This window comes from Marasmius oreades, chromosome 1, assembly GCF_018924745.1.
Source record: "Marasmius oreades isolate 03SP1 chromosome 1, whole genome shotgun sequence".
Taxonomy (NCBI): Eukaryota; Fungi; Basidiomycota; class Agaricomycetes; order Agaricales; family Marasmiaceae; genus Marasmius; species Marasmius oreades.
Genome location: NC_057323.1, coordinates 1,276,390 through 1,300,413, shown reverse-complemented (window position 1 = coordinate 1,300,413; position 24,024 = coordinate 1,276,390). Strand labels below are relative to the sequence as shown.

Below are 24,024 nucleotides of genomic sequence, written 5' to 3'. Positions count from 1 at the left end.
AGTGGTAAAAGTACTAAGTACTAGCAGTCAAGTAGGTCGATGTCAGGTTCGCCGGAAGGCGCATCCGATTTCCGAAATGCTTTGTTTGTATACCACGACCATCATCATGTTCTCTAGAAAGTAGACGCACGCCAGGTCGATTCGATGGCTTCATTAGTACTTTCGCGATGTTCAAGGCCGCTTTTATCTCACCCGATAGTGAGTTCGAGCTCTCGAAGCATACACAGAGCAACTATTCTGGCCTCGAATGTTCAATCACCGCAGCCGGTGGATCTTCTGGAAAGATATAGAGGGCTTGTATCGCTTGGGAGAATTCAATATGATGAAAACCAAGTGCGCGTTATCATGCAGGTAACTTGTTGCTTTTCAGTTTCCCCCCGTTCGACCTGTTTAATTCAGCAATCCCCCAAGCTTCGACGACTGCAGAAAGAATTAAACGATTACACCCCAGTTGGAGTTTCTTCCTATGCGTACTGGAGTAAGGAAAGAGATACCGAATCGTCCCAGAATGACAACTGGTGGTCTTCATCCGCCGATACAAAATCCACAGGCGAACAAGATCCAGTGTCAGTGACCATCTTCAAAGGCCACGCAGAAGAACTGGCCACTCTTCAATCGCCTAAAGTGTGTGTGCTATAAATTGTACGCTCTCATCTCTCCGCTGATCTATCCATCCAGGGCCTCCTTTTGACAGGACCTCCTGGTTCCGGGAAGACATTCCTGGTCAACCTCTGGTTCGATACATTAGCGACCCCGTACAAGACGCGAAGACACTACACCGAACTCGTACTCGAGATATACCGTGCAGTATGGGAGATAACCAGACAGCGAATGGCTGAACACTCTACTATTACATTCGAGAGTGGCCCCAGCTGGAAATCGCGCACACTTTCGGTGTTCGGGTACGTCTCCAGCAGCGACAAGTACAAGAACCCCCCCATGGCCTATGCGGTCGCCAAGAGACTCATCGTACACCATTGGCTTTTGGTGTTCGATGAGATACAGCTCTTGGATGTCTCGAGTGCAAGTCTGTTGGCCGATGTTCTTTCGTGGTTTTGGAGGATGGGCGGTGTGGTGGTGGGAACCTCTAATAAGGTACCGGAGGATCTGTATAAGAATGGTGTTCAGAGGGAACGTTTAGAGCCGTTCGTAGAGGCTCTCCAGGTGCGGTGTCCCGTTTTGAATTCGGAGGCTCAAGATCCTGTGGATTGGAGGGTGGTACGAGCGGGACAGGATCCGTTTAGTACTTGGTTCATCGCAGGAGAAGAGGCGAAATTCGAAGACGCAGTGCTTTCATTGATCGACTCATCAGGTAAATCCGTCGTTCGCTCTGGTACGGACGTAACACCCTTAAATTTCATTGGATAGTCGAAACTCGACCGTCGAAGTTGACAGTCTTCGGTCGCGCCTTGGTTGTTCCATGGTCTCATGGAAGTATTTGCAAATTCACTTTTGCCGAGCTTTGCGCTGAAGTGAGTTGATCGATCCCTCTGTAATTCAACTACATATTCACTGTTCGCTCCTTAGTCTTTGGGGCCGGCAGACTATATCACCATTGCATCGACATTTCGCACCATTATCATTCAAGGTGTTCCTATCCTTAAATTATCCGCCAAAGACAAAGCACGACGCCTCATTTCCCTTATCGACGCCATGTACGAGGCCCGCTGCAGGATCATCGTTCTCGCCCAGACCACCCCGGAGAATATTTTCTTTCCTGACGCCCCTCTTGATGCCCAGTACCAGATACACGATGATATTATGATGGCTGAGACAGTTGCAGAGACGAGGGACACTTATCGTCCAAACGTGTCGTCGTACAATTCACCGGAGATGAGAGAGGCACGTCCGGAAAGAATCATGCCGTTGGATACTTTGTCTATATTTTCTGGCGAGTGCGTTTTAGAAGACTATTTGTCGCTTGTACTGATGAACTTCGAAGGCAAAGACGAGCAGTTTGCGTTCAAGCGTGCATTGTCTCGATTACTTGAAATGACGAGTAGTGGTTATAACAGAGATGAAGAATGGTCACCTCTCCCCCTTGATTCACGACAATGGGAACAAACGAGGGTACAACCTACACGCACGGATATAACAAATGTGGCAAACTACCATAGAGAAGCACCTCAAGATTCCCAGGTTCCTCGAGACTTAAAACCTCCTCCCATATTATACGACCACCACGTATGGGGCGTGCGTGACGATTGGGGAAAACGTGCAGGGAAATGGGGTAAAGGCGCGAAGGCTTACGAGGAGTCGGGTTCTGGAGTATAGACAGTTAGCCTGAATTCATGTCGTGAATTTACAGGTAGGTTACACGTCAATCAGCTCCACAAATATTCTCAGTGTTAAATCTTGTCCTAGTAGAATTACAAGTACGTTTTCACTGCCTATAGCTCGTCATGGCTTGCTGTTTTGCCGTTGAGTTTGACGAGTTCGGTGGTGAACACGAGAGCAGAGTTGGCAGGGATGAGATTTGAGAACCCACGAGTCCCTAGAAGCCTGTGGTAAAAAAGCCGGTCTGAACTAGTGGGAATGGCACGTACCATATGCCATGTCGGAAGGAATGGTCAACTTCCTCTTCTCCCCCACGCACATTCCAACGAGCCCCTCATCCCAGCCTTTGATCACTTGACCGACACCAACTGGAGAGCGTATAAATAACCGTGAGCGGTTGAAAAGGGCAGCCTACGTACGTGTTAGAGGAAGTGGGGCGTCACGGTCGAGACTGAGAACGAATTCAATATCATCAGACATCCAACTCGACGAATTGCACGCAACACATACCTAGAGTCAAACTTGTTGCCATTAGAGAACAGTGTTCCTGTCTGTACCAAAGTTCAGGGACTATCTGTGAGGTATCCATGGTGAACGTACGTAGTGAACTTCAATCTTGTCTCCCTTCTGCGCTTTTACAGTACAATCGGCAGGAGTGTGAGTTGTCTCAATGACAAGTTCTTTCGGGGGTTCTGCTGCCAATGCAGCGACACTGAAAAGTAGGGCGACAATGAAAAAGAAGAACTGCATGTCGTGGATAAAGAGAGAAAGATACGTGGAACTTGGGAAGAATTCAAAAATCGGGGCGGGCGGCAATCATGGTTTCTCTTTTTGGTGTTTGGCCGGATATTCACCAAACCACGTGATGGAATTGTACAGGCCGTCACATGCCGAGCACGGCTAGCCAAACAACTGCACAGTTGTTGCCTCCTTTGAACCTTATTTTTCCACGTCCACAACAGTCACCGTCCCAACTCCTCACAATGGTGAGCTATGCCTCTGAAATGTGAATCATTTCCCTAATGCTGAATGAATGGAAACAGCCTTCCCAAAAATCTTTCCGCACAAAGCGCATTCTCGCAAAGGCTTCCCGTCAAAACAGGTATTTTCGATAGCCTCTCCGATATTGTTTGAGATTTGACCATACGTTTCTAGGCCCATTCCTCAATGGTTCCGTCTGAAGACCGACACCAAAATCCAGGTGAGTGGCCTTTTGACTTTTCGCGTCGATCCGTCTGAAACATCACGATAGTACAACGCCAAACGGCGACACTGGAGAAGGACCAAGCTCAACATCTAAACGAGGAATTGGGATGGATTCGGGACCTTTTCTTCGGAGACAGAGACGTTTGAGATGGTATATGGGCGACTACGTATGCTGCTGCAGATCCACCATGCTATGTATGAACATGACACCGTTTTTCGCAAATTTACAAGGACCACCTCCGGACATGAGTGCGAAATTTCGATTTTGCTATGAAGATGGCTTCTTTTTTGAGTGGTAGGGAACGTCCTGATCATCAGGTTTGGAAGGTCGCTCGTTCAGACCCGGACGAGTTTCAGCCAAAACTGTTGGAAACTTATTCTACTTGATTGGAGCTATGTAGCTGCACTAACCGTTACCGTTGGTAGGTTGTTCAAAGCGGTCCGGTTACATATTCGGGTTTCACGGTGGGAAGTCTTTTCGTCGAAAACATAACCAGCCTTCGCAACCAATCGTAATTGAAACATAACGATCTGAATCCGACAATTTGTAACACCTTGGCATTCAAAATAGTGTATGGAGGTTATATGGCAAACAAAAATTGAATCTCACTAGTGAATGGCCTTAGTATCAAAGACGGGCACAGGCCGGCGTTGGGACCCCGTTGCCCATTCACTCTTTCATGTCCACTTCGCCGACGACTTCGACTTCCAGTCCATCCGGGACCACCAGCAGTTCTACTTTGACTAGTACAACTTTGACTAGCACAACTTTGACTGGTACAACTTTGACTGGTACAACTTTGACTGGTACAACTTTGACTGGTACAACTTCGACTAGTGCAACTTCGACTAGTACTCCTTCTGCACTCACGGGAAGCTTTCCCCACTCTGGAGCTGAGATATGGACTATAGTCGTTACTCCATGTGAGATTATTTTCGATGAGGTGTAGTAACAGCGCTGAAGCCCATTTTTAGCTCACAGTGCTCAGTCTACAGTATTTGGGACCGCAGTCGCGAGCGCGAGCTCTACTCTTGGGAGCACTAGTAGTACTCACGAAGGCCTGTCAAGATCGAATGTGGGGATTATTGTGGGGTCGGTCGTCGCAGGGATGATATTGGGGCTACTGTTGGCAGGGATCGTATGGTGTTGTTGTCGTCGCAGAAGTAGGATAAAACGGCAAAGGATGGTAGCGATGGGTCGTCCGAGTTCATCAGACCATGGATCTTGTGAGTTGTTGAAATTAGTTCTTTCCAAGTTGTCCGAGTTCTTAAAGGAAACTTTGGACGCAGACGAGAACCCCAGCTCCGTACAGTCTGCGCCGATGTTGCAGGCTGGGCCAGCTGTTTGGTCGAATGTTCGAATAACCAACTGGTTGGCACGGATGAACAGTCAGAGGACCGGTCGGTCTAGGGCGACAGACTTTTCTAGCGATCCCCCAGAGTATAAATCCCAGAGGACGGCACCATCGGATAGCGCAAGCGTCTACTCGCATCCAACTGAAAATCCATTTGGCCCAGGCAGTTACCGTACAAATGAGGCGTCAAGACAGGCGGATTATCTCGCATATGATCTAGGGCATCTGAAGAACTGAGCAACTGTACGAGGGTATTCTATTTATTTTCTGTTGAGCTTCTTCCTAGACATGTTTTTTTTTGTTTCTGAAGAGTGTTTATCAGCAGCGCATGTTGTGGATTATACAATAAGTATACATATAACGTGGAGCAAAGAGGTAGTCGGGAATTCTCGAAAGATCGAGACTCAAATCGCTCGACTCGGAGGGATGCATCTGATGCTTGGAAACACAGACTTGTGTTGCTACAGGATCCTCGTCAGAACCTTGCGAGTTGCCATCCATTTCTCGTGATATACTCTTTCACTTTCCATACAAAGCATACGAATCCGTTTCTTGCATGCGGCGTTATTCTACCGCTCGTCTGTCGCTACGGTCACCTCGAGCATTGTTTATGTTAGCCCTCACAGAACATCAGTCCCTAACAACATGTACAGAATTTGATAATCGTGCTCCCAGAAGTAATCATTCGAGTACCGAACCCTCCTGGACGAAAAACCCGTTTCGCATCATGGCAGCGATTGACATCTTCCTCCCAGCCTTTCACAGCCCGCGGGGCAAAGAAAATCGGGGTCGAACTGCCATGAAAATAAGGGATCCGTCTCATTCGTCAATACTTCACCCAGCAACCTGCTCGGGTTAGGCAATTCGAAACTCTGCTGGAACACTTCTGCCGACACAATGCGAATCTGCCCCCACCCCTTCTCGATAAGCGTCGGGATACTCGTCCCATACACGTACTCTCTAAACCCGGCCCAACGGATCGCAGAGGCACACATCGGGCAACTCTCCGCGTTGGTATAGAGAGTCAGGGATGTAAATGCCGCACTGGCTTGTGATGGAGTGAGGCGGTATGGGCCAGCAGGAGAAGTAAGGATGGTGGTACAGTTGTTGATGGCTGAGATCTCGCCGTGAAGGGTAGGGTTGCCCGTGGCACTGTTGTTGTTTGAGCCGGTACAGATGAGCTCTCCCAAGCCTGGATTCCCTGTGTGATTGACTATGACTGTCCCAAAAGCAGCGAAAGGGCAAGGATTCGGCAGAGCTTCATTGGCGCGCCGCATCCAGTAGGCACGCGTTGAGAAGGGTATCCCGTTCAGTGTGAATCTTGGATCGCTAAACGGGATTTGGTTGCCAGAGTGGATATGCGCGAGTGCTGAACTGGCGACCCCGAGGAGGAACACCGACTTGAGTATTTGAATCATGGAAGGGATGAACCAGACTGTCACTGTGAAAAAGGGTTGGGTTGGAGGGGTGCGGGTACATGAGTTACAGGAACGACACCCGCGCTCTGTCTCCCTGTGAACGAATCAACCAAGAATCAACTGGAAAGATGCTACCAAATCAATGGAATACAGTTTATTCGAACGTGAGGCCCCGTGCTGTAAACAAATCTGGGACCTGACATCCATGGGAGGAACAAATGGACTCACCTGGGCGGGAGTCCAACAATGGGAACCGTCCTAGCATGTTGCAACAGCTCACCAAATGACGACGAGGGAAAGCCTCAACACGGTGCATCCAGGTTGCACCAGATTCTCATCTCTGTGCCTTTCTAATCTGGAAACTGAGGAACCAGATAGTCATCAATGGAAAAGATACTGCGACATCTAGAGAAATTGAAAACAAATGGTCATATACGATATCATTAAAGACCAGAATTTCTACTCACTAACTGATTGAACTTTGGTAGGAAAGTAATCTCGAAATTCTCGGCAGTCGGCACCTGGAAGAAGATTTTCGATATCGAGGAGACTGGGTACTTAGCCGAATCCCGACGCTCGTTCTCCGCATGGGACCAGGACCGCATCCCGCGTTGTCAGCGCATACCAGACGCCCTCAAGAATCCGGTAGTGCCTGCGCTGCGTGCACGGAATAGCATCTCCGCTTCCAGGTTTCTCGAGGAGCGAGTTTCACTGATGAATTTCGCGTCGCCAATGCGATCCTTCAAAATCTAACGCCAAAGATGGGTGACTTGATTAATTGATTACTTGTTGAAAGACAGGCTCTGACTATTGCACCCTCAGGCAGGAGTTTGACAGGTGCCGTAAACACCTGATAGACCCGCTTTTAGTCGTGTGGGAAAAGGACCTAAGAGGCCCGGCTCCCGGATGTAACAGCCGTTCATTTTCGCTTCCTCGTTCGCGTTCATTGCTCCCTCCAAGCTCCCTCTCCCTCAATGCTCTCCCGCATTCTCTCATCTGCGCTATAGCACACCCATCCGATATCCTTACTCCTGTGGCCATCCGCAGTTATTTGGAGGACCACCAAATTGTAAAGCAGTTGATTTACGGGACGGTTCTTTCGTACGATGACAGTGTTGGTATGTATCCTTGCTTTGTCACGCCTACTAGCACTGATACTCTCAGTTATTGACATGTCTGGTCTCGATATTCAGCCACAAACTTTGAGAGCATGCACACTGCATGACGCGTCAAACATGGATTAGGATTCGGGTGTTATAGGTATGCACCCTATCCTGTTCGCTTGCTCTCCTGTATCCTCCATTGGCACTCTACCGTATCTGAACAGAGTCTTAAGATAGAGTAGCCCGTTCAGCATGCTGCATCTCATAAATCCGTCTGACACAGATGCGTAATCATCTGGCTCTGCACTGTGACATTGACGCAAGCATTCGGATAGCCCACCCTCAGTGCCAGTGCTGCCAGCATTTTTCGGTACCTCGTGTCGATCAAGTTGTGAGTACTTGATAGAAGTTATAACACTACGTTTTAGCCTGTTCCTCTGCCACTGCAAGACCACACGATGTTTAAAGTACGTATATACATGGCGCCATACTGGTAGTCTGTAGATGGTGGAATTGCCATTCACCTATGTTTTACTCGTTGTACTAGACCTTTGTATGTATATGGAATCCAATCAACTATGTTCATACAGAGCAAGACCAGTCAGTACCGAAATCAAATGAATAAGTTGCTGTTAGTATTAGATGTTACATCTGGAACCATGAAAGGCTCAGTATCTAAAGTCATTCATATAAATGAATGACAAGCTGGAACACCGGACTACTTAATTTGTACTCAATAGCCAGCACTGTGACAACTGCTGCATATACAGACATTATATCATCGACAAGACTAGATTACGTGTCAATTATAGGTGGCAGGTATGGCGGAAGGACTCAAAGTATCATTTCAGTGATGTTTGCCCACACTGGAACACCGGTTACTCAATAACCAACAGTTTTCGGAGATTTCCCGCAACATGAGAATGGGTATTGTGGGTGACCTGCAGGGCCATCCCCTTAGATGTTTGAGTTATAGCATTCTATAAGGCTTGTAATGAATCTATAAAAAGCTAGTACTCACCAGATTAAAATTGAAAAGGTGTGAAAATCAACGTTCAATCTGGCCAAAGATGTGCGTTAACACGAGTTGATAATAACAGTTCGGTATACCTTGCTTACCTTTCAGTGACCCAATGAAAACCTAACAGCTTCTATATGTTTCCTGTTTAAAATGAGTCAAATAAGGGTATTTTCAATGAATATAAAAAACCTCAGGTCTACTTACTTTGTTAACACAATCCCTCCCACACCGTAGCAGTCTGGATGTTGTACATGTGTTACAGTACAAACGTCTCCAGAGTTCGAATTTTTGCAGGAATACAATACATCTAGAAACTGAAAATGCATGTATTTAACTTTCCTCAGATGATTGCAAGGAACCCAGAACAGTTCAGCCTATCGACGGGGAGAGTCCTAAACACGTATAACATCAATGCACTGCACACATCATTGCAGGATCCTGTGTCTACAAACGGCAGTCTATTGCTCTCAATAGGGAAATATTGATGGAACAAACAAGTACACAACGCTCGTAGTATTCTTGTAATTCAGGTATATACAGACAGAACCACTAACTAGACCTTGTCTGGAGCGGAACCTTCACTTCAGCCTTAAATCTGTGAAATGAAAAAGGGTATTTGAATTAAGTGGCAGTTGGCAGGCACAAGAGTATAAGAGCAAACACTCACCATCCACACTTCAATAATCCGAGTCAGAGGGACAATCAACATGGAAATGTTAGGAGAACATACCGGTGCAGTTTTCAGGCCACTTTCTTCATTTTCTGGCTTTCCAGATTTAATGACAGTGGGCTGGGCTGAATAACAATGGAGGCAGTCAGTGTAGGAAATTGGAATGCAAAAATTTTATTGAGGCTGCCACACCAGGTACCCATAAATTTCGAATCCCATATGTTATTTCTGGTGGCAGCAGTAGGTAGGCTTGCTGAGGGTGTCTCCTGATAATTTCGAACTGAATCCGGGGACCAGCCTACAAGTATGTGAGGAAGATTGCTATGTTAGTGACTGAACATGAAACAGCGCCATCATGCTGATGCTGCTATGTATGGTTGCCTGGGCGCCATGAGACGCAGACGATGTCGAACAAGATACTTTTAGACTACTGCCAGAAATGCTAGAACACTGAGAGAATGTGGGAGAGCATTGAGGGAGAGGGAGCTTGGAGGGAGCAATGAACGCGAACGAGGAAGCGAAAATGAATGGCTGTTACATCTGGGAGCTGGGCCTCTTAGGTCTTTTTCCCACACGACTAAAAGTGGGTCTATCAGGTGTTTATGGCACCTGTCAAACTCCTGCCTAAGATGGACTATTGTAACAGATTAGGGGGATGACAATGATACTTACCCTGGGTAACCCTGGCCCTAAGTGACAGGATGGCACATGCACAATCAAGAAAATCAACCGGAAAGTTTTAACATGTATTCTAGACTCCGTTGGCAGAGTGCTTCAAAATGGGCTGCATCCTCTGCATTGAATGATAGCCCTTGTGGATCAATGGTGCTATCTGATGACTGACCGGATGTTTGACCTTCAGCAAACTCAACAAATTCACGTAGGAGCAACTTCTGAAATTGACTAACACATTGGACTTTGATTTGAGGGTTGGAAATATGATTGGGATAAACCCATGACCGGTAAGTCTTGCAATGGGTGGTGAGAGGGTGCATTGGCAAGAGAAAATATGGGCCAGAGGTGATAAGGGGCATGAGTTCAGTGCACACCGTACACGATAGCTTGGACAGCCCCATAAATGGGTAGGTAGACTGTAGTAAACCACCGCGCTGGAGATAAAGCGCAAGGGCAATCTCTGCATGAATCGTGAAATGGCGGTTGTGCTTGGTGTCGGTGTCAGCGAGCCTAGGTAGTAGGACAGTGTCAATGAACTTGGATATTAATGGATCCCCGTATAGGCTGTCAGGAAGGGGTGTATGGCGGGAGATGACCAATCTCATGATATCCACTAGGGTAAGGATGGTGGCCGAGCATGTGGGAGGGGGGTTGTGGACAGGGTAAAAGACAATATTGGCAGACAGGATGCAGGTCAGCCATTTTGAGTATGAAATATTCATTAGAAATGCTGTACATTGAAATAGCTTGAATATTTTTGGGACCCATCGAGCAAAGTTTGGGTCAAGGCATCCTGAAATCTATCAGTTGCAGAGACTCAAGCCTCAGGGACCAAGCAATAGCAGCAACTTACCAACAGACTTGAGATATGCATCCAGTTCATCCAGCTTTTTGTAATCGCCTGCCAGTGGGCTATGGTCATTGGGGAGGAGACCATGCTTGGTTAACAGCACATACAAGGAAACCATATCGTTGCATTCCTGTAGTGTGAGGAGCACGCCAGCCTTGATGGGAAGGTCATTGGTCTGTTTTTCTTCAGCCATGCAATCTCGTCTCTTGACAATAGTATCTACAAGCTGCACCACGATTCCGAGTGCTGAGAACAACAACAGATAATCCTGAAATTTTCCCTCTCCCAATGATGGAATAACAGTGGGAACACCCTCCTGTGTCATTAGATGACAGAGAGCCCCCCGCAGATATTCTTTCTTCTTCCCCTTCTGAACACATGATATAAATGTCTCGTTGCAAAATCAGTGAACACACCAGGAGAGCTGTCGCAGGAGCGGGTAGTTGGTGATCTTGGAGAGAGGTGGGGACATTTCGATGGAAGGAGGCACTGCAGCCCGAAGTTTGCCCAGGAGACATCAGCAAAATCACACACATATGAGGTGTATGGGGCCATATAGTCATGTATGGTCCATACGGCCCCATACATGATCCTGATGTATGGGAAATCCAGGGGTGCATAATTTCCATGCACATGTATGAGGCCCATACGAAGCCCATATAGAGACCATATGCCCATACCATTGATACCTCCACACAACCCATACAGTTCCATACAACCCATGTTCACCCATGATTCCAGCTTGAATCGTGTACAAACAGATACTATAGTACAAATAACGAAGTATAATAATATTTTGATAATATTACATCAATATATCCTGCATGTTGGTGACCCATGAAAGAGCTGAAAACCACTTGTGGGATAAGAAATGTGGGGGGTACGACAACAAACAAACCTTCTTGCAGCTCCATGTATCTAGACAGGTATTGAGTAATTGAGGACATTGAAAATGATGGCGATGTACTGCAACTCAAGTCTCCTACAAACAAATCTTGCTAGGTTTCTGGTTCTGGAATTCATAAGGCTGTGACGACATCTTCCTGAATGTACGGCCTGTGAACACTGCTATTACAGCCCTTTGCATAAAGGTTGAGACTTGTCAATTATCTGTTTTATATAGAAATTAACGACATTAGGGCTAAGGGCACCAAATTGTTAGATTTCTATATAAAATACATGGTTGATCAGTCTCAACCCTTTATGCAAATGGCTGTAATTATTGGTAAGATAGAAAATAAAAAGAAAAAAAAAGGTACATACCCATCTACTTCTCCTTAATTTTTTATCAATGTCTTGCTCTCTAACGCCTCAAAAATGTGGGAGTATGGCATACTGCATAAGAGGGAGAAGTGAAGGAGTAATGGTGCGTCACCTTGGTCAGGGCACAGGGTTTTAAAGTGTGGAAGTTCCCATGCACAGACCATTGATTCATAGTTTGACTTAGCATGAAAATTTTAATTGACACATGCATTTTTTTACCCATGTTGCCCAATACACATCCCACTCCCCCATACATTCCAAGGTATGGGGGGATAAGGGATATGGGTTGTATGGGTGTCATGGGGGGAGCATGGGAACATAGGCCCCATAACCTCCATACCATCATATGCATGCCAATTTGCTGATGGATAGGAGAGATGCTTTTCGGTATCTGAAATAATGTATTCATCCCGGACAGTATCGCTGAATGTGAAAAAGACCTCAAGTTGAAGTTGATCTTTCTGGAGAAGTCAAGCTGCAACTGCAGAAATATTGCTGGGGTATTTGGAAATTATGTTGGCCAGTGCATCGACGAGAGTTTTTACTCTGGTATGGAGACTGTCATTCAATTCAGAGCAGTTTGGTGTAATTGATATGGTAACAGGAGGGTGAGGATCATCACAAGGGGGGTGGTGCAGAAGTTCTTTATACAGCTCAGGATTGTTCAAGCTGTATACAGACATTGTGTCTTCTGAGGAAACAGGGATGTCATGACCCGCAGGTATCTTCCTCGAACACTGCTAATGCGACTTAGTTGACTATGCTACAAGGTTCTTTTTGCACTTTAAACAGTGCTACGGAGCGATATTTATTGTATTAAGAACTAGAGTGAGCCCGAATTACTAGTTGAAGCTAGTGCCGCTAGTAGAATGTGCCGTAGGCACAGCTAGACCAGTTAGAGAGAGCCATAGATCATGTCAGAAAACTGTATGACCGTTCAAAACCTGTAGAACACTATGAGCAGAAGACTTAAGCGGTAATTCACCGAGTTCTACTCTCTACATTCTACTATGCACTGGCATATCAAGGGATTGTACTATTAGGAGACTTGTAGTCTTCACAGAACCGTTCATAGCAGAACTTAACGGAGTCAAAAGACCTGCATAATAGGAGTACCTACTTCTACGGGAGATTTAGTTGACAAGAAATCGGACATAGGACCACGCAGACTAGGAGAAATTTGATATGACTGTAGATCGAGTCCCGATCTGAGGAAAAGACAAAAAGACATGATACAGATCCCAGATCACAGATAGAGTACCTAGGAACCAGGCAGGAATGAACAACAGATCTCAGAGTCCGCGCTGTTCATGTGCTACGGCAATTTGGAACTCTGGATCCATATGCTGGAACTACTTGGACACACAAAGTCCATATGATTTGATAACGTCGAAATGCAGGATAAGGTCCATAGGCAGGAAATACCATATGGTATGCCTATGTAGGTCCATTCTACATGCTGAAACAAGAATGAAGAACGGTCCAGATTGGTCCAAAACATATGATTCAAATACGGAAAAGCTCCATAGACAAGATTCTGCACATGTAACGGTCCCTAGCGATAAGATTTCGCATGGATTTGTAGCTACGGTGCATTATTTTTAGAGATGAAACAAGTAGAGATAGGATTACAAAGCTAGTGTAGAAGTAGTATAAAAGCAACTCATGTATCCATAGATAAAGAAGTACTACCCATGCGTAGAAAAGTCCTGAGTGGGTTGCCCGTGAGTAACTGCTCTTGACACCAATAGAGAGATTTGCCCTGTCTTTGTGCAGTGATACGATAAGATTTGATTTGAACTATATGAGACCGTCGAGGTCAAAACTTGAGAACTATCCGTCCGTAGGCCGCTGAGGTCTTGATTACTGTTTCGTGATCCACTGAGGGTCTTAGTGTTTGTGTCTGCCGAGGACTTAGTTTTCGTGTCCGTCGAGGGCAATAGTCTCCAATCGTTCAAATTAGTCTTACCGTAGACGAAATTCACAGTCCCACTTAGTCCACTGGACAATAAACAGAGCCCCTACAAAACTTAGAATTCCTGTAGCTGTGGTGTTTTACACTGGCAGTTACACATTGATTTATAAGACCTTCATATGATATTGAGACTGTGATCTTGTGCGTAACCTTTGCCAAGCAGTCCACCCTTGCAATCTTTCCTGGTGTGTAGAGTTATTGATAGACTTTACACAGAGGTTTACTAGTTTTTGGGTTGATTTGGTGTTGGTGCTACTCCCGTAGCTCTGATATTAGGTTGACTCTTGAGTGGTATACTTTGCCCATTACCGCCACCGCCACCGCCACTGCCACCGCCACATCAAGCGTACCTGCGAACATCAACTATAATGATCTACAACGCTGCATTTGGCAATTACATGCTTGCTCGCTCTGATCTTAAAACCCTGGAGGGTAGACGTAACAGTAGGCTACATTGCAATGATCTCTTGCATACCCTTAGAGAACTCCACCCTCCTTCACCAGCAGCTCACCAGCATAGCATCTGCAGAACAGGAGTTATCCAACATCTGCACCCACTGCCCTGGCTCCAGCCATCTCCACCCACAACAGACCCGGTCATTACGACTCCTGTTTCTCCTCCCAGCCTTCCTCATCCATCTTTCCAAACATTGTCTACTGCTCTACCCCCTCCCGAAATGCACGAAGTTCTCTCACATCATCTAATCAACGTTGACTCACAAATTATGGATTCTGATAATCCACATCACTCCCACGTTCAAGACAGCTCGTCCCCCAACCGCACAAGTCAGCTCGGCACACTAAACCCTCTGGTCACATGCAACAAGGTAGTTCATTTCCCAATACCCGGCCTCCCCTCACTGAAGTTCTTACCACTAGTAAAATCACACAAGGGTATCCAACAGCATGATCATTCTTCCGGGCGTGCCTCTCTCATCTCCAGTGAATCGTACAGTGACACGTTTGGACAATAACTGTCCCTCATCTCTGCAACTGTCTCAGCCATTATAATATCATCGTGTATCTGATACTGGGCATCAAGAGCGGTGTTAGGAAAGAGAATATTCCTGGGGTGGTCTGGGCAAGAACGATGATCCTGCAGCGGGCCTCGTACACGGCATCGATAAGGGAAATGAGGTATCGTGCTTTGTCTTTGGCAGATAATTTAAGGATAGGAACACCTTGAATGATAATGGTGCAAAATGTCGATGCAATGGTGATATAGTCTGCCGGCCCCAAAGACTAAGGAGCGACCAGTGAATATGTAGTTGAACTACAGAGGGATCAATCAGGTCACTTCAGGAGAAAGAGAATTTGCAAATACTTCCATGAGACTATGGAAACAACCGAGGTGCGACTGAAGACTGTCAACTTCGACGATCAAGTTTCCACTACAATATGACTTTAAGAGTGTCTCGTCCATACCAGAGGGAACGACAGATTAACCTGACGAGTTTATTGATGAAAGCTGCATTTTCGAATTTCGCCTCTGAACCGAGCACTAAACAGATCCTGTTCCCACTCGTACCACCCCTCCAATCCACAGTATCTTGAGCCTCCAAATTAAAAGCAGGACACCGCGCCTGGAGAGCCACTACAAATGGCTCTAGAGATTCCCTCTGAACACCATTCTTATACAAATCCTCCGGTACCTTATTAGAGGTTCCCACCACCACACCACCCATTCTCCAAAACCACGAAAGAACATCAGCTGACAAATTTGCTTGAGATGTCCAAGAGCTGTACCTTATCGAACACTAAAAGCCAATGGTGCAATATGAGTCCCATGGCGACCGCATAGGCCATTTGGGGGGGGGGGGGGGGCTCTTGTACTTGTCACTGCCAAAGATATGCTTGGACACCGAAAGTGTGCACGATTTCCAGCTGGGACCACTCTCGATTGTGATAGTAGAATGTTCAGCCATTCGCTGTCTCGTTATCTGCACGGTGTAGTGTATTCGTGTCTTGTTGACTAGGAATGTCTTCCCGGAACCTGGATGGATAGATCAGCAGAGAAATGAAGCGCACGAGGTATACCACACACAGACTTTAGGCGATTGAAGAGTGGCCAGTTCTTCTGCGAAAACCCTCCTATTTTTGCTCTTCAGGAACACTTTCCTGACCTTCGAGAAGCCAAAATGTCACCCGCGGTGCAGGTATCACATGACCGCGTCAACGTTGAATCCGGCGAGGCGCGTTCACGGTTTCCAAGGGTCTGTAGGAGTCGATGAATGACGAATTTGAGATACGCAACCATACAGCTTATTCAAATTTCAACATATGAGTCTGAGTGGCCTCGTAGAATCTTAGGGCGACGAAGTCAAAACCAAAGATGCTCAGATACATACAAGTATAGACGATTTCATCATTTATAGTACACATCAATTACAATGAGATTTACCAAACATAGTTCCCAGTTTCAGTTAATTAGAGTGACGTCTTCTGCCACTTGGGGTCAGCACCATCAGCGACCGCAAGGTATGGCATAAAGTCGCTAGTCAAAAACTCGCTCGGCCACTCCTTCCGAATCTGCGCCTTCAGATACTCCGCCACGGTCTTGACATGCTCTTCCTTCACGCCAGGAGCTACCTTCTTCACGCCAGGCGCGAGCTCATCGATCAGACCATCGAGATAGTTGGCGGTGATCAAGAACCCAGAGTCAAGGCGAGACCCATATTTCACCCATTGCCAAAGTTGTACACGAGTGATCTCAGCAGTCGCGGCGTCCTCCATGAGATAATTGAGGGGGATACAACCGTTACCTCCGATCCAAGCCGCGGTATAGGCGAGGGAAGTCGAAACGTTCGAACGGACGCCTTCCTCGGTGATCTTGCCGGGAACCTTGTTATTAAGCAGATCTGCAGCGGCCACTTTGACATCTTCACGTCTGATATGATACTAGAAGAAAAAGGTGTATGGAGAGATGGTAAGAATCTCCGCAGTATTTTTAGGTACCGGCGTTCAAATTTATTTACCTGGTTAGGTCCTAGCATGTGATTGTTGAATACTTCCATTGCAATCTTGTTGATCAACGGGTGAGCAATCCATGTTCCATCGTGTCCTGCAGTAACCTCGCGCAGCTTATCTTGCCTGACTTTCTCCAACACAGCCTCATTCGCTTTGGGGTCGTCTTTGATAGGGATCTGAGCAGCCATACCACCCATCGCTGCTACCTTACGCCTAGAAATGCATGTAAGGCTTATTGAACCGGGGGTGTGGGAACTCGGAGGGCAGACCTGTGACATGTTTGAATCAAGAGACGAACGTATGCGTCCATGAAAGGAACTGTCATCGTCACATCCTTCCGGTCAGGCAATATGGCAGACCGGTCAGCTCGTCGCTTCTTAATGAAACTGAAGATGTAATCCCATCTAAAGCGATACGTAATGAGAACGAGACCGGCAATTACGATGCAAAATCACACGTTACCTTCCACAGTTAAGACCGGAGGAGTGATCTCTCAGTTCAAAGAGGATCTCTTCCATGTGAAAAGCGGCAGGCAAGGTTTCGATAAGAACAGTAGCACGAATGGTACCATGGGGTATTCCGAGAAAGGACTGGGAAAAATTGAAGATGTCATTCCAGAGTCGGGCCTCCAAGTAATGCTCCATCTTGGGAAGATAAAAGTACGGTCCATATCCTCGTTTGATGAGTTCTTTCGCATTGTGGAAGAAATATATCCCGAAATCGAAGAGGGAGCCAGAAACAGGTGCATTGTCGACAGTGACTCGGGGCTCATCGAGGTGCCATCCACGAGGGCTGGATTGGCTATGTGTGAGGAAGCGTGAAGGCGAAGGCGATTCTGGAACTTACCGAACGATCAAAACAGCTGGTGTGTCAGTCAATTTATAGCTCTTCCCACCAGTCTCAAAGTCTATTTGACGACATATTGCGTCACGGAGGTTGACTTGACCGTTCACCATATTAGCGAATGTTGGAGAACTCGAATCTGTGAGATCATCTCTTAGAGTGAGAAAAACATGAACATGACACAACGTTGTACCCACCTTCAAAATCTGCCATGAATGTTTTTGCGCCGCTATTGAGAGCGTTTACGACCATCTTTCTGTCAGTTGGACCTGTTATCTCTACCCGCCTATCTTCTAGACCTGGTGCCGGGGGAGCACATCGCCATGAAGGATCAGCGCGGACATCTGCAGTTTCTTTCGGGAAGTCAAAGGGCGCGCCCGAGTCCCAACGACGCTGAGCGTCTTCACGAGCAACGAGTAGAGACTGCCTGGTAGATTCAAAGGTACGATGTAGAGCAGCGAGGAAGCTGAGAGCTTCTTCGGTGAGGATATCCTGCACGGCTTGCTGGGCGACTTTGGAGTGAACTTTAACAGCTGGGGGCATTGTTGAGAATGAGAGATAAGAAGTAAAGGAGTACTTGCCATGTTCGTTCAAGTCTAAATATCCACGTCGGAGCCCCCGGCGGATCTCCGAAGTTCCAACCGATGACGGAACTGGAATCACATGCAGATGTTTCCAACTTACCTATTTTGGAAAGAGTGACATCCGCCGCCGTATGACGGTTATCCGTTCGCTCTCCCGCCTGGCGTGATGAACAAGCAATATGTTTGTGTACATATCCAACTAGTACGGGATACACGCCAGCGGGCCAACATTACTCCGTCTTCTCTCCTCCCGTTACTTTTTCGGATTGCTTTTCCTCTTGCACCTCTTCCTTGGGAGCTGGTGCTGTCAATGTTGTGAGCCAGCTGATTCCTTCCAGGATGAAGACGACATACAAACAAGTTCTTTGACAACTCGTTCACCAACTTTGATTACTCTCCTAGACGTCATTTGCCACATCCCAACACTTACTGAACCTAAGAATGGGTTGAACATTGTATTGTATGGATGGACATTTGGAAACAGATATGAATACCTGTCGGTGCGAATGGCAGCGCCAGAACCCAGCCAAGAGGTCCAAACCATCCAGGGGGTAAGTAGAAGATGGGAGCTTTTCTATACCACCATCCAACGAAGAATTGAAGTCCGGTAGTCAATATCCAAATTCCAGTGTTAAACTTGAACGAGAAACCAGTCCTGATGGAGGCCATATCGCTGTCTAGTGAGTAGAATTAGCAAAGTTCTTGAACTTTTGAGTGGGCCACAACATACTGGTTTTCTCCAAATCCGCCAGCCCTTTATCCACACTTCTCCTCAGCTTCGCCCATTTCGCAAACTGATCCTGGGCACTGGTCTTGAGTAGTTCTGCTTTCGTCGTCAAAACATCTGACTTGAGTTTCTTTTGCTGTGAGGCGACAGTTGGGTAAAAGAGACGTAGGTAGAGAGCAAACGCCTACGAACATTGTCAGTAGTATTGGCAATTTATCGTAAGAGTAACGCACTCCTTCAAGAAGGACAGATTGACCTATCCACGAAATCAACTCTCCGAGGAAGACAAGGGCGAAAACAGTGAGTATAATCGACATCTGAGCCCCAAGCTAAGCGGTGGTGGGCGTTCGTCACGAAGCACTGACACGTGTTGCCATCCGTAGTACGCGTCCGCCATCGCGTTGCACTCCCATCTCATCTGGAACACCCGTCTCGGTCCGAGAGATAATCTCAACCGTACCAAAGGGCCCAACTGGGTTTCCTGGCACACTATCCAAGCCGGGTAATGCTACGACTATCGTATGTGTGGACCGCCCAAGGGTATCTACCCGCATATCAATTCAACAAGCAAGAAATGCAGACCAATACTTCACGCTAGTGAACCGAAAGCCTTCAGGCCTCTACGTTATGAATAAAGACGCCTTCGAAATAGGACGTCAAATTCCATCGCATTCACGAATCGAGGCCCTTGGCACAGAGATTCCAGATGACTTTTCTAGATCTGTCGCTGTGGGTTCTTCTCTCCGTGGATGGCCTCAACTCAAAGCCGTGTCTTGGACCATTCTGTGCCTTGTTGCACTGCCTTGGCTGATAAGCATTCGTTCTCGTTCCTGTTTTCGGACTCGTTATCAGCGATAAGGGTCAGACTCCGCGATCGATAGGTCCAGCCCAGGGAGCGTACAGCCCCCTAGATCTCCTATACGAGGCTCGCCGCAAGATACCAGCCGCCAAAGAATCAGACACCGTGATCAGGACCTCAGAGAAAGTCTAAACATTACCAAGGGGTGTCATTTATCCTATTTAAAGAGCACCGATCCAGGCCTATACCCATCCCCCAAAGTGCCAACCTTTTGGACCCTTCCTTGCTCGCACCATGCGTTTAACCTTCGTCGCACTCCTCAGTGTTCTCTTCCTAGCTGTTCGGGCTGCCCCCATTCAAGAAAGAACTCCCGATAACATCGCTCGCGAGCCCGTTGGGGAAGACTCTGAGAGCTTCCGTCGAGAACCGGAGGCCGAACCTCTCACCCCCGTATGGCGCTCTCGAGAAGCTGAGCCTGAGCCTTTCACTCCTGTATGGCGTCGTGAAGTCGTTTAGTTCGACTCGAAATGAAATCGAGTTTCTTGTTCTTCCTTGTAGAATCTTAGGTTAGTTTTCCTTTTTTGTGCCCTGGGCCGCCGTCGTTTGCTGACGGGTTCTTCTTCAGGAGGCCCCACTTTCAGTCAGGAAGCCCTCAAAATGATCGTGTCGTTGCAAATCTTTACTGTGTTTTTTTTCGTTTACCTATGAATATGTACCCCCTCAAACGTTTACTCTATCTATTTTTCTGGAAACGTACAAGGTCGAGTAGGAACTATGTGTTCAGCAACGGAAAGGTTTTGTAACAAGTCTGTCGTACAAGTTGCCCACAACCACCAGTTAAGATATCGATATCGATATATTGGGTCAATGTATAAAAATACACATGCGAGTGTCCTAATTATGTATGTAGATGCAAGCAAGCTGGCAAAGATAGTGAGCTACATCAGAGTCGTAAGTACAAGAGAGTGAGCAAGAAACAATTAGAGCTATGCGTAAGATATACAAGTGAAGTAAAACTGAAACTGAAATGAGGGGGGAAAAAACAAGAAAAAAACATAAAGCGTCCGGACGCGTGTTTACAATATACATCGCCATCGTCAAGAAAAATCACGATAAAACTCTTAGATTGCCTTCCCTCCAAGGAACGGATTCGTCGGAATACTCTTCCTCTGAGGCGCTTGTTCAATCTTCACCTGGTGTTCATCGTCAAAAGGCGTTTGAAATGGATTCATCATGCTTGATCGCCACGCGGGACGACTCGAGAGAAGTTGTGTAACTGGGGTTACAGAGAGCTCCGGTTCGGGCGCGGGCTTGGAGAGGTTCGGGTGTTTAGGAGGAGCGGGCGCGAGTTTGAATCCGAATCCATGGTGTAACGGGGGCGCCAATGAATTTGAAGTGGTCGCAGGGACCCGTACTTGAGAGCTCTCGTACACCGAATTAACGTCTTGAGGGATGGGAGGAGGGGTGGCGGAGGAACTCTTCCGAGTGGGGGACAAAACCGTAACCCAGGGAGCTATACGCGCACGAGGAGTTGTGGGGGATGGGATGGGTGAAGCTGACCAGCGAGACTGGGATCGTTCGTTGGCAGAAGTAAAGTTTGACGGTACGTGCTCAGGCTCTTTCTGTTTCTTCCCAAACTGCCCGGTGAACCGACTGAACCACCTGGAGTTCTTCGTCTCGGGCTCTGGGAAGGGAAGGGGTTCCAACTGTTTATCATCAGGGACCTCCTTAGTATCCTTCACGAAGGCCTTCAACTTCATAGGACCACTGATGGTCCGCGTCCTCTCTCCTTCTTGAAAGGGTTTCTTGAATCCGCCAAAGAAATTATCCCAGCTCTTGTTACTGACATCCTTATCACTCTCCTCCAGTGGCGTCAACGGCCTAAGTCCGTCCCCTTTCTCCCTCTCCCCACCATCTGTGTAACCAGTTCCATAAATGGGATAAGGCACAACTTCACCCCTCTGCTCCCTCTCCCAATTCCTCCGCTTCCTTTTCTCATTCCACACCGCCCCATACGCATCCCATAACAAGAATCCAACACCCATCAAACACACGAATCCCCACAACCCGATAAAAATCAAGAACATGACCCGTTCCTTCTTCAATGACTCCGCATAAGCGTTCACAAGTCTCCCAACGATACCTCCTCCATCGCTGCCATCCCCGCCACTCCCAACAGCAGCAGCAGCAATCGGTTGAGTCGCTTCATTGACATGATCCTCGGAAAGAACCAAAGCGCTCTGATTCATCCTCGGAATATCCACCTTGAGATTATCATGTAGAAATGTCAACGCGTTTTCAATCGCGTCGACCTTGGAACCGATCAAGCATCGAATAAATTCTTGTGCGGGCTGTTGGAGAATCGTCCCATTGAAGACCGTGTTCACAGCGTTTTGAATATCATCGTACACCTCATTGATCGTAGTGTTAATTGCCGTGGTCGTTCCGTTGACCCAACCAAAGAGCCCGTTGTTGAGGTTGGATTGCATGGTGTCGACACGTCCATTAACATCATTAGCGTACGTGGCTGACTGGTTGTGCATGGAGTTGTTGATGGATGTGAAGATGGTTTGGGAAAAGTCAGCGACGGCCTGCGTCTCCTTCTCTGCAAACTTGGCTTGGAGTGGACCTAAAGCCGCGAGCTGGATTTGAACGGAAAGGAGACCGAAGAAGCCGATAAGGAAGCACGCAAGAGCTGGTGCGTGGAAGATGTAGTTGAGGAACCAGGAGGCGTGAATCTGAGTTTGAGAGGATAAACGAAGCCGGTTGGAAAGCTGGTTTATGATTCGAGTGATGAGCGGGTGGGAGCCATTGGCTTGCAGCATGAGAAGATTATGGTTCGAAAGCGTTATTTGTGGTGTACCAGCACCCACTTTAGAAGAAATGGTTCGATCGGTCATCCATGCCTGGCGAGTATACTCGAGATGGTTCATCTGGCAACGCCATTTGTACCATTCCAGCAGGCAGTTGAGACCGATTAAAACGAGTGCGAGAATAATAATGACGATTACGCCGATCTTGGCAGTTTTGATGAGGTCTCGTCCTAGGTCGTCTACGACTGACGTGTCGAGGTCGTTACAGAAAGAGACAGTGTTCTGCTCCGGGACTGGGAGAACGGAGCGATCAAAGGACATGCCGGCAAAGGTGTCATTGATGTCTTTCTTCAAGAGCTCAAAGGGGGTATCAATTCTGGAAATACAGTAAGCATTTTACAAGTAAAAGGGATCAACTAAACGTACATCTGTTCGAGCTTCTGCTTGATGTCATCAAATGTGGGAAGGGTACTATTCAAATTCGTAAGGGAGTCTTGGAGAGTGGTGGGGAATTTGAAGTTCGTGAGCGCGTCGAGGTTGGGGACTGGTATCTGAGGTGGTGTGATATCGGAAAATGGATTGACGTTATTGATCGAGTCAATAGCACCACGGATGACGTTGTTAGCGCTGCTAATATCATTCTGGATGGAACTCGCGAGACCATTAGCGACATTCTGTATCAAATCGCCGAACTAAAGACAAGTGAATGAGTACAACGAATAAAGAAAAAAAAAATCATTATATTCGTACCTCTTTCACAGCGCCAATAATAATTGCCAAACCTCCACGGATCACCAACTCCAAGAAACATAGAAACGTCGAGCGGTAAAGGTCAACGATAAAGTTGATGATAGCCTCCATGACGGTCAAGGAAAGAACTAGTGCTGCACGTGCTGCATTCAGCGAGCCATTAACCGTATCTGCGAATCGCTCGTTGGTCGCCAATGCCATGAACCTGGGCATACTAGCAGCAGAAGTGGCCGCGCGTTCTGCCGCTTTGCAACTGGAAATCAAGTTGTCCTTGGCATTCGCGATTGAGTCCTGAGCTGAAGCCAATGAGATCTGGAGTCTGAAGGCTACGAAAAGAAGAGAAAGGATAGGATAAGCTAGCCACGCTAGAGAGAGATAGTGGGGAAGCTCAAGGTAGGGTTTTAGTTTGGCAGAAGAGATGTAGGTCGTCGAAGTAGAGTCATAGCTGGGTGATTGAGGAGACATGCCAGCAGAGGTCGACCGGCGACGTCGAGAGATAAGGGGAGGGAAAAGGAAATGGGCATTTGAGTGGGAGCTGTATTCTATTTGAAGGGGACTTCATTGTCCTCGTAAAAGAACAATGAGTCTACGCGCTTACTCCATTCAACTGATCCTTTTGTCCTTCAGTCACGAAATGTCACGTGCATGTCACAGAGAACAATAAGGTTGCTCTTAATTCCATTTCCCCTGGACCGCCTTGTTAACTCGGTCTTTGTGGACTCTGTGAG

At 47.1% G+C, this 24,024-nt stretch overlaps 10 protein-coding genes across 10 annotated transcripts; 4 read left to right on the top strand and 6 right to left on the bottom strand.

The window, feature by feature from the left end:
- Window positions 1-345: 345 nt before the first annotated feature.
- On the top strand, window positions 346-2,274 carry E1B28_000361 (uncharacterized protein; the record flags this gene model as incomplete). The annotated part of the gene is made up of 6 exons (XM_043146172.1): window positions 346-351; window positions 412-624; window positions 679-1,312; window positions 1,369-1,472; window positions 1,528-1,891; window positions 1,943-2,274. 6 exons carry the CDS (start codon window positions 346-348, stop codon window positions 2,272-2,274), a joined length of 1,653 nt encoding a protein of 550 aa, XP_043014872.1.
- Window positions 1,537-3,081, bottom strand: E1B28_000360 (uncharacterized protein). Its single transcript, XM_043146171.1, has 6 exons — window positions 2,878-3,081; window positions 2,788-2,828; window positions 2,697-2,728; window positions 2,547-2,645; window positions 2,318-2,494; window positions 1,537-2,263 (listed from the first exon to the last, which is right to left on the bottom strand). The coding sequence occupies exons 1-5, from the start codon at window positions 3,025-3,027 to the stop codon at window positions 2,391-2,393; spliced, it is 426 nt and encodes a 141-aa protein (XP_043014871.1). The 5' UTR covers window positions 3,028-3,081; the 3' UTR covers window positions 1,537-2,263; window positions 2,318-2,390.
- A 1,055-nt stretch (window positions 3,082-4,136) lies between these two features.
- E1B28_000359 (uncharacterized protein) lies at window positions 4,137-5,402 on the top strand. The gene is made up of 4 exons (XM_043146170.1): window positions 4,137-4,407; window positions 4,459-4,710; window positions 4,774-5,107; window positions 5,164-5,402. The coding sequence occupies exons 1-3, from the start codon at window positions 4,164-4,166 to the stop codon at window positions 5,073-5,075; spliced, it is 798 nt and encodes a 265-aa protein (XP_043014870.1). The 5' UTR covers window positions 4,137-4,163; the 3' UTR covers window positions 5,076-5,107; window positions 5,164-5,402.
- Window positions 5,403-5,563: 161 nt separating this feature from the next.
- On the bottom strand, window positions 5,564-7,020 carry E1B28_000358 (uncharacterized protein; the record flags this gene model as incomplete). Its single annotated transcript, XM_043146169.1, has 3 exons — window positions 6,724-7,020; window positions 6,485-6,661; window positions 5,564-6,433 (listed from the first exon to the last, which is right to left on the bottom strand). Exon 3 carries the CDS (start codon window positions 6,254-6,256, stop codon window positions 5,564-5,566), a length of 693 nt encoding a protein of 230 aa, XP_043014869.1. The 5' UTR covers window positions 6,257-6,433; window positions 6,485-6,661; window positions 6,724-7,020.
- A 2,755-nt stretch (window positions 7,021-9,775) lies between these two features.
- On the bottom strand, window positions 9,776-11,093 carry E1B28_000357 (uncharacterized protein; the record flags this gene model as incomplete). Its single annotated transcript, XM_043146168.1, has 3 exons — window positions 9,776-10,518; window positions 10,579-10,945; window positions 10,992-11,093. The coding sequence occupies 3 exons, from the start codon at window positions 11,091-11,093 to the stop codon at window positions 9,776-9,778; spliced, it is 1,212 nt and encodes a 403-aa protein (XP_043014868.1).
- Window positions 11,094-14,181: 3,088 nt separating this feature from the next.
- E1B28_000356 (uncharacterized protein) lies at window positions 14,182-14,787 on the top strand (the record flags this gene model as incomplete). Its single annotated transcript, XM_043146167.1, has 1 exon — window positions 14,182-14,787. One exon carries the CDS (start codon window positions 14,182-14,184, stop codon window positions 14,785-14,787), a length of 606 nt encoding a protein of 201 aa, XP_043014867.1.
- Window positions 14,788-16,240: 1,453 nt separating this feature from the next.
- E1B28_000355 (uncharacterized protein) lies at window positions 16,241-18,166 on the bottom strand (the record flags this gene model as incomplete). The annotated part of the gene is made up of 6 exons (XM_043146166.1): window positions 16,241-16,711; window positions 16,789-16,993; window positions 17,050-17,184; window positions 17,243-17,572; window positions 17,627-17,762; window positions 17,821-18,166. The coding sequence occupies 6 exons, from the start codon at window positions 18,164-18,166 to the stop codon at window positions 16,241-16,243; spliced, it is 1,623 nt and encodes a 540-aa protein (XP_043014866.1).
- Window positions 18,167-18,437: 271 nt separating this feature from the next.
- On the bottom strand, window positions 18,438-19,251 carry GET1 (GET complex subunit get1; the record flags this gene model as incomplete). The annotated part of the gene is made up of 5 exons (XM_043146165.1): window positions 18,438-18,511; window positions 18,562-18,642; window positions 18,702-18,884; window positions 18,938-19,118; window positions 19,168-19,251. 5 exons carry the CDS (start codon window positions 19,249-19,251, stop codon window positions 18,438-18,440), a joined length of 603 nt encoding a protein of 200 aa, XP_043014865.1.
- Window positions 19,252-19,929: 678 nt separating this feature from the next.
- On the top strand, window positions 19,930-20,569 carry E1B28_000353 (uncharacterized protein). Its single transcript, XM_043146164.1, has 2 exons — window positions 19,930-20,299; window positions 20,359-20,569. Exon 1 carries the CDS (start codon window positions 20,028-20,030, stop codon window positions 20,247-20,249), a length of 222 nt encoding a protein of 73 aa, XP_043014864.1. The 5' UTR covers window positions 19,930-20,027; the 3' UTR covers window positions 20,250-20,299; window positions 20,359-20,569.
- Window positions 20,570-23,904, bottom strand: E1B28_000352 (uncharacterized protein). Its single transcript, XM_043146163.1, has 3 exons — window positions 23,297-23,904; window positions 22,973-23,238; window positions 20,570-22,922 (listed from the first exon to the last, which is right to left on the bottom strand). The coding sequence occupies exons 1-3, from the start codon at window positions 23,759-23,761 to the stop codon at window positions 20,855-20,857; spliced, it is 2,799 nt and encodes a 932-aa protein (XP_043014863.1). The 5' UTR covers window positions 23,762-23,904; the 3' UTR covers window positions 20,570-20,854.
- Between the last annotated feature and the right edge of the window lie 120 nt (window positions 23,905-24,024).

What these genes read in the sequence shown, in the direction of transcription:
- E1B28_000360 (XM_043146171.1), bottom strand. Translation starts at nt 3,027, where the DNA reads ATGCAGTTCTTCTTTTTCATTGTCGCCCTACTTTTCAGTGTCGCTGCA. An exon ending in CGCCCCACTTCCTCTAACAC is followed by an intron (nt 2,646 to 2,696) that starts GTACGTAGGCTG and finishes TACGCTCTCCAG; the next exon opens with TTGGTGTCGGTCAAGTGATC. An exon ending in TCCTTCCGACATGGCATATG is followed by an intron (nt 2,495 to 2,546) that starts GTACGTGCCATT and finishes ACAGGCTTCTAG; the next exon opens with GGACTCGTGGGTTCTCAAAT.
- E1B28_000359 (XM_043146170.1), top strand. Translation starts at nt 4,164, where the DNA reads ATGTCCACTTCGCCGACGACTTCGACTTCCAGTCCATCCGGGACCACC. An exon ending in GACTATAGTCGTTACTCCAT is followed by an intron (nt 4,408 to 4,458) that starts GTGAGATTATTT and finishes GCCCATTTTTAG; the next exon opens with CTCACAGTGCTCAGTCTACA. An exon ending in TTCATCAGACCATGGATCTT is followed by an intron (nt 4,711 to 4,773) that starts GTGAGTTGTTGA and finishes CTTTGGACGCAG; the next exon opens with ACGAGAACCCCAGCTCCGTA.
- E1B28_000353 (XM_043146164.1), top strand. Translation starts at nt 20,028, where the DNA reads ATGCGTTTAACCTTCGTCGCACTCCTCAGTGTTCTCTTCCTAGCTGTT.
- E1B28_000352 (XM_043146163.1), bottom strand. Translation starts at nt 23,761, where the DNA reads ATGTCTCCTCAATCACCCAGCTATGACTCTACTTCGACGACCTACATC. An exon ending in TTATTGGCGCTGTGAAAGAG is followed by an intron (nt 23,239 to 23,296) that starts GTACGAATATAA and finishes ACTTGTCTTTAG; the next exon opens with TTCGGCGATTTGATACAGAA. An exon ending in AAGCAGAAGCTCGAACAGAT is followed by an intron (nt 22,923 to 22,972) that starts GTACGTTTAGTT and finishes CTGTATTTCCAG; the next exon opens with AATTGATACCCCCTTTGAGC.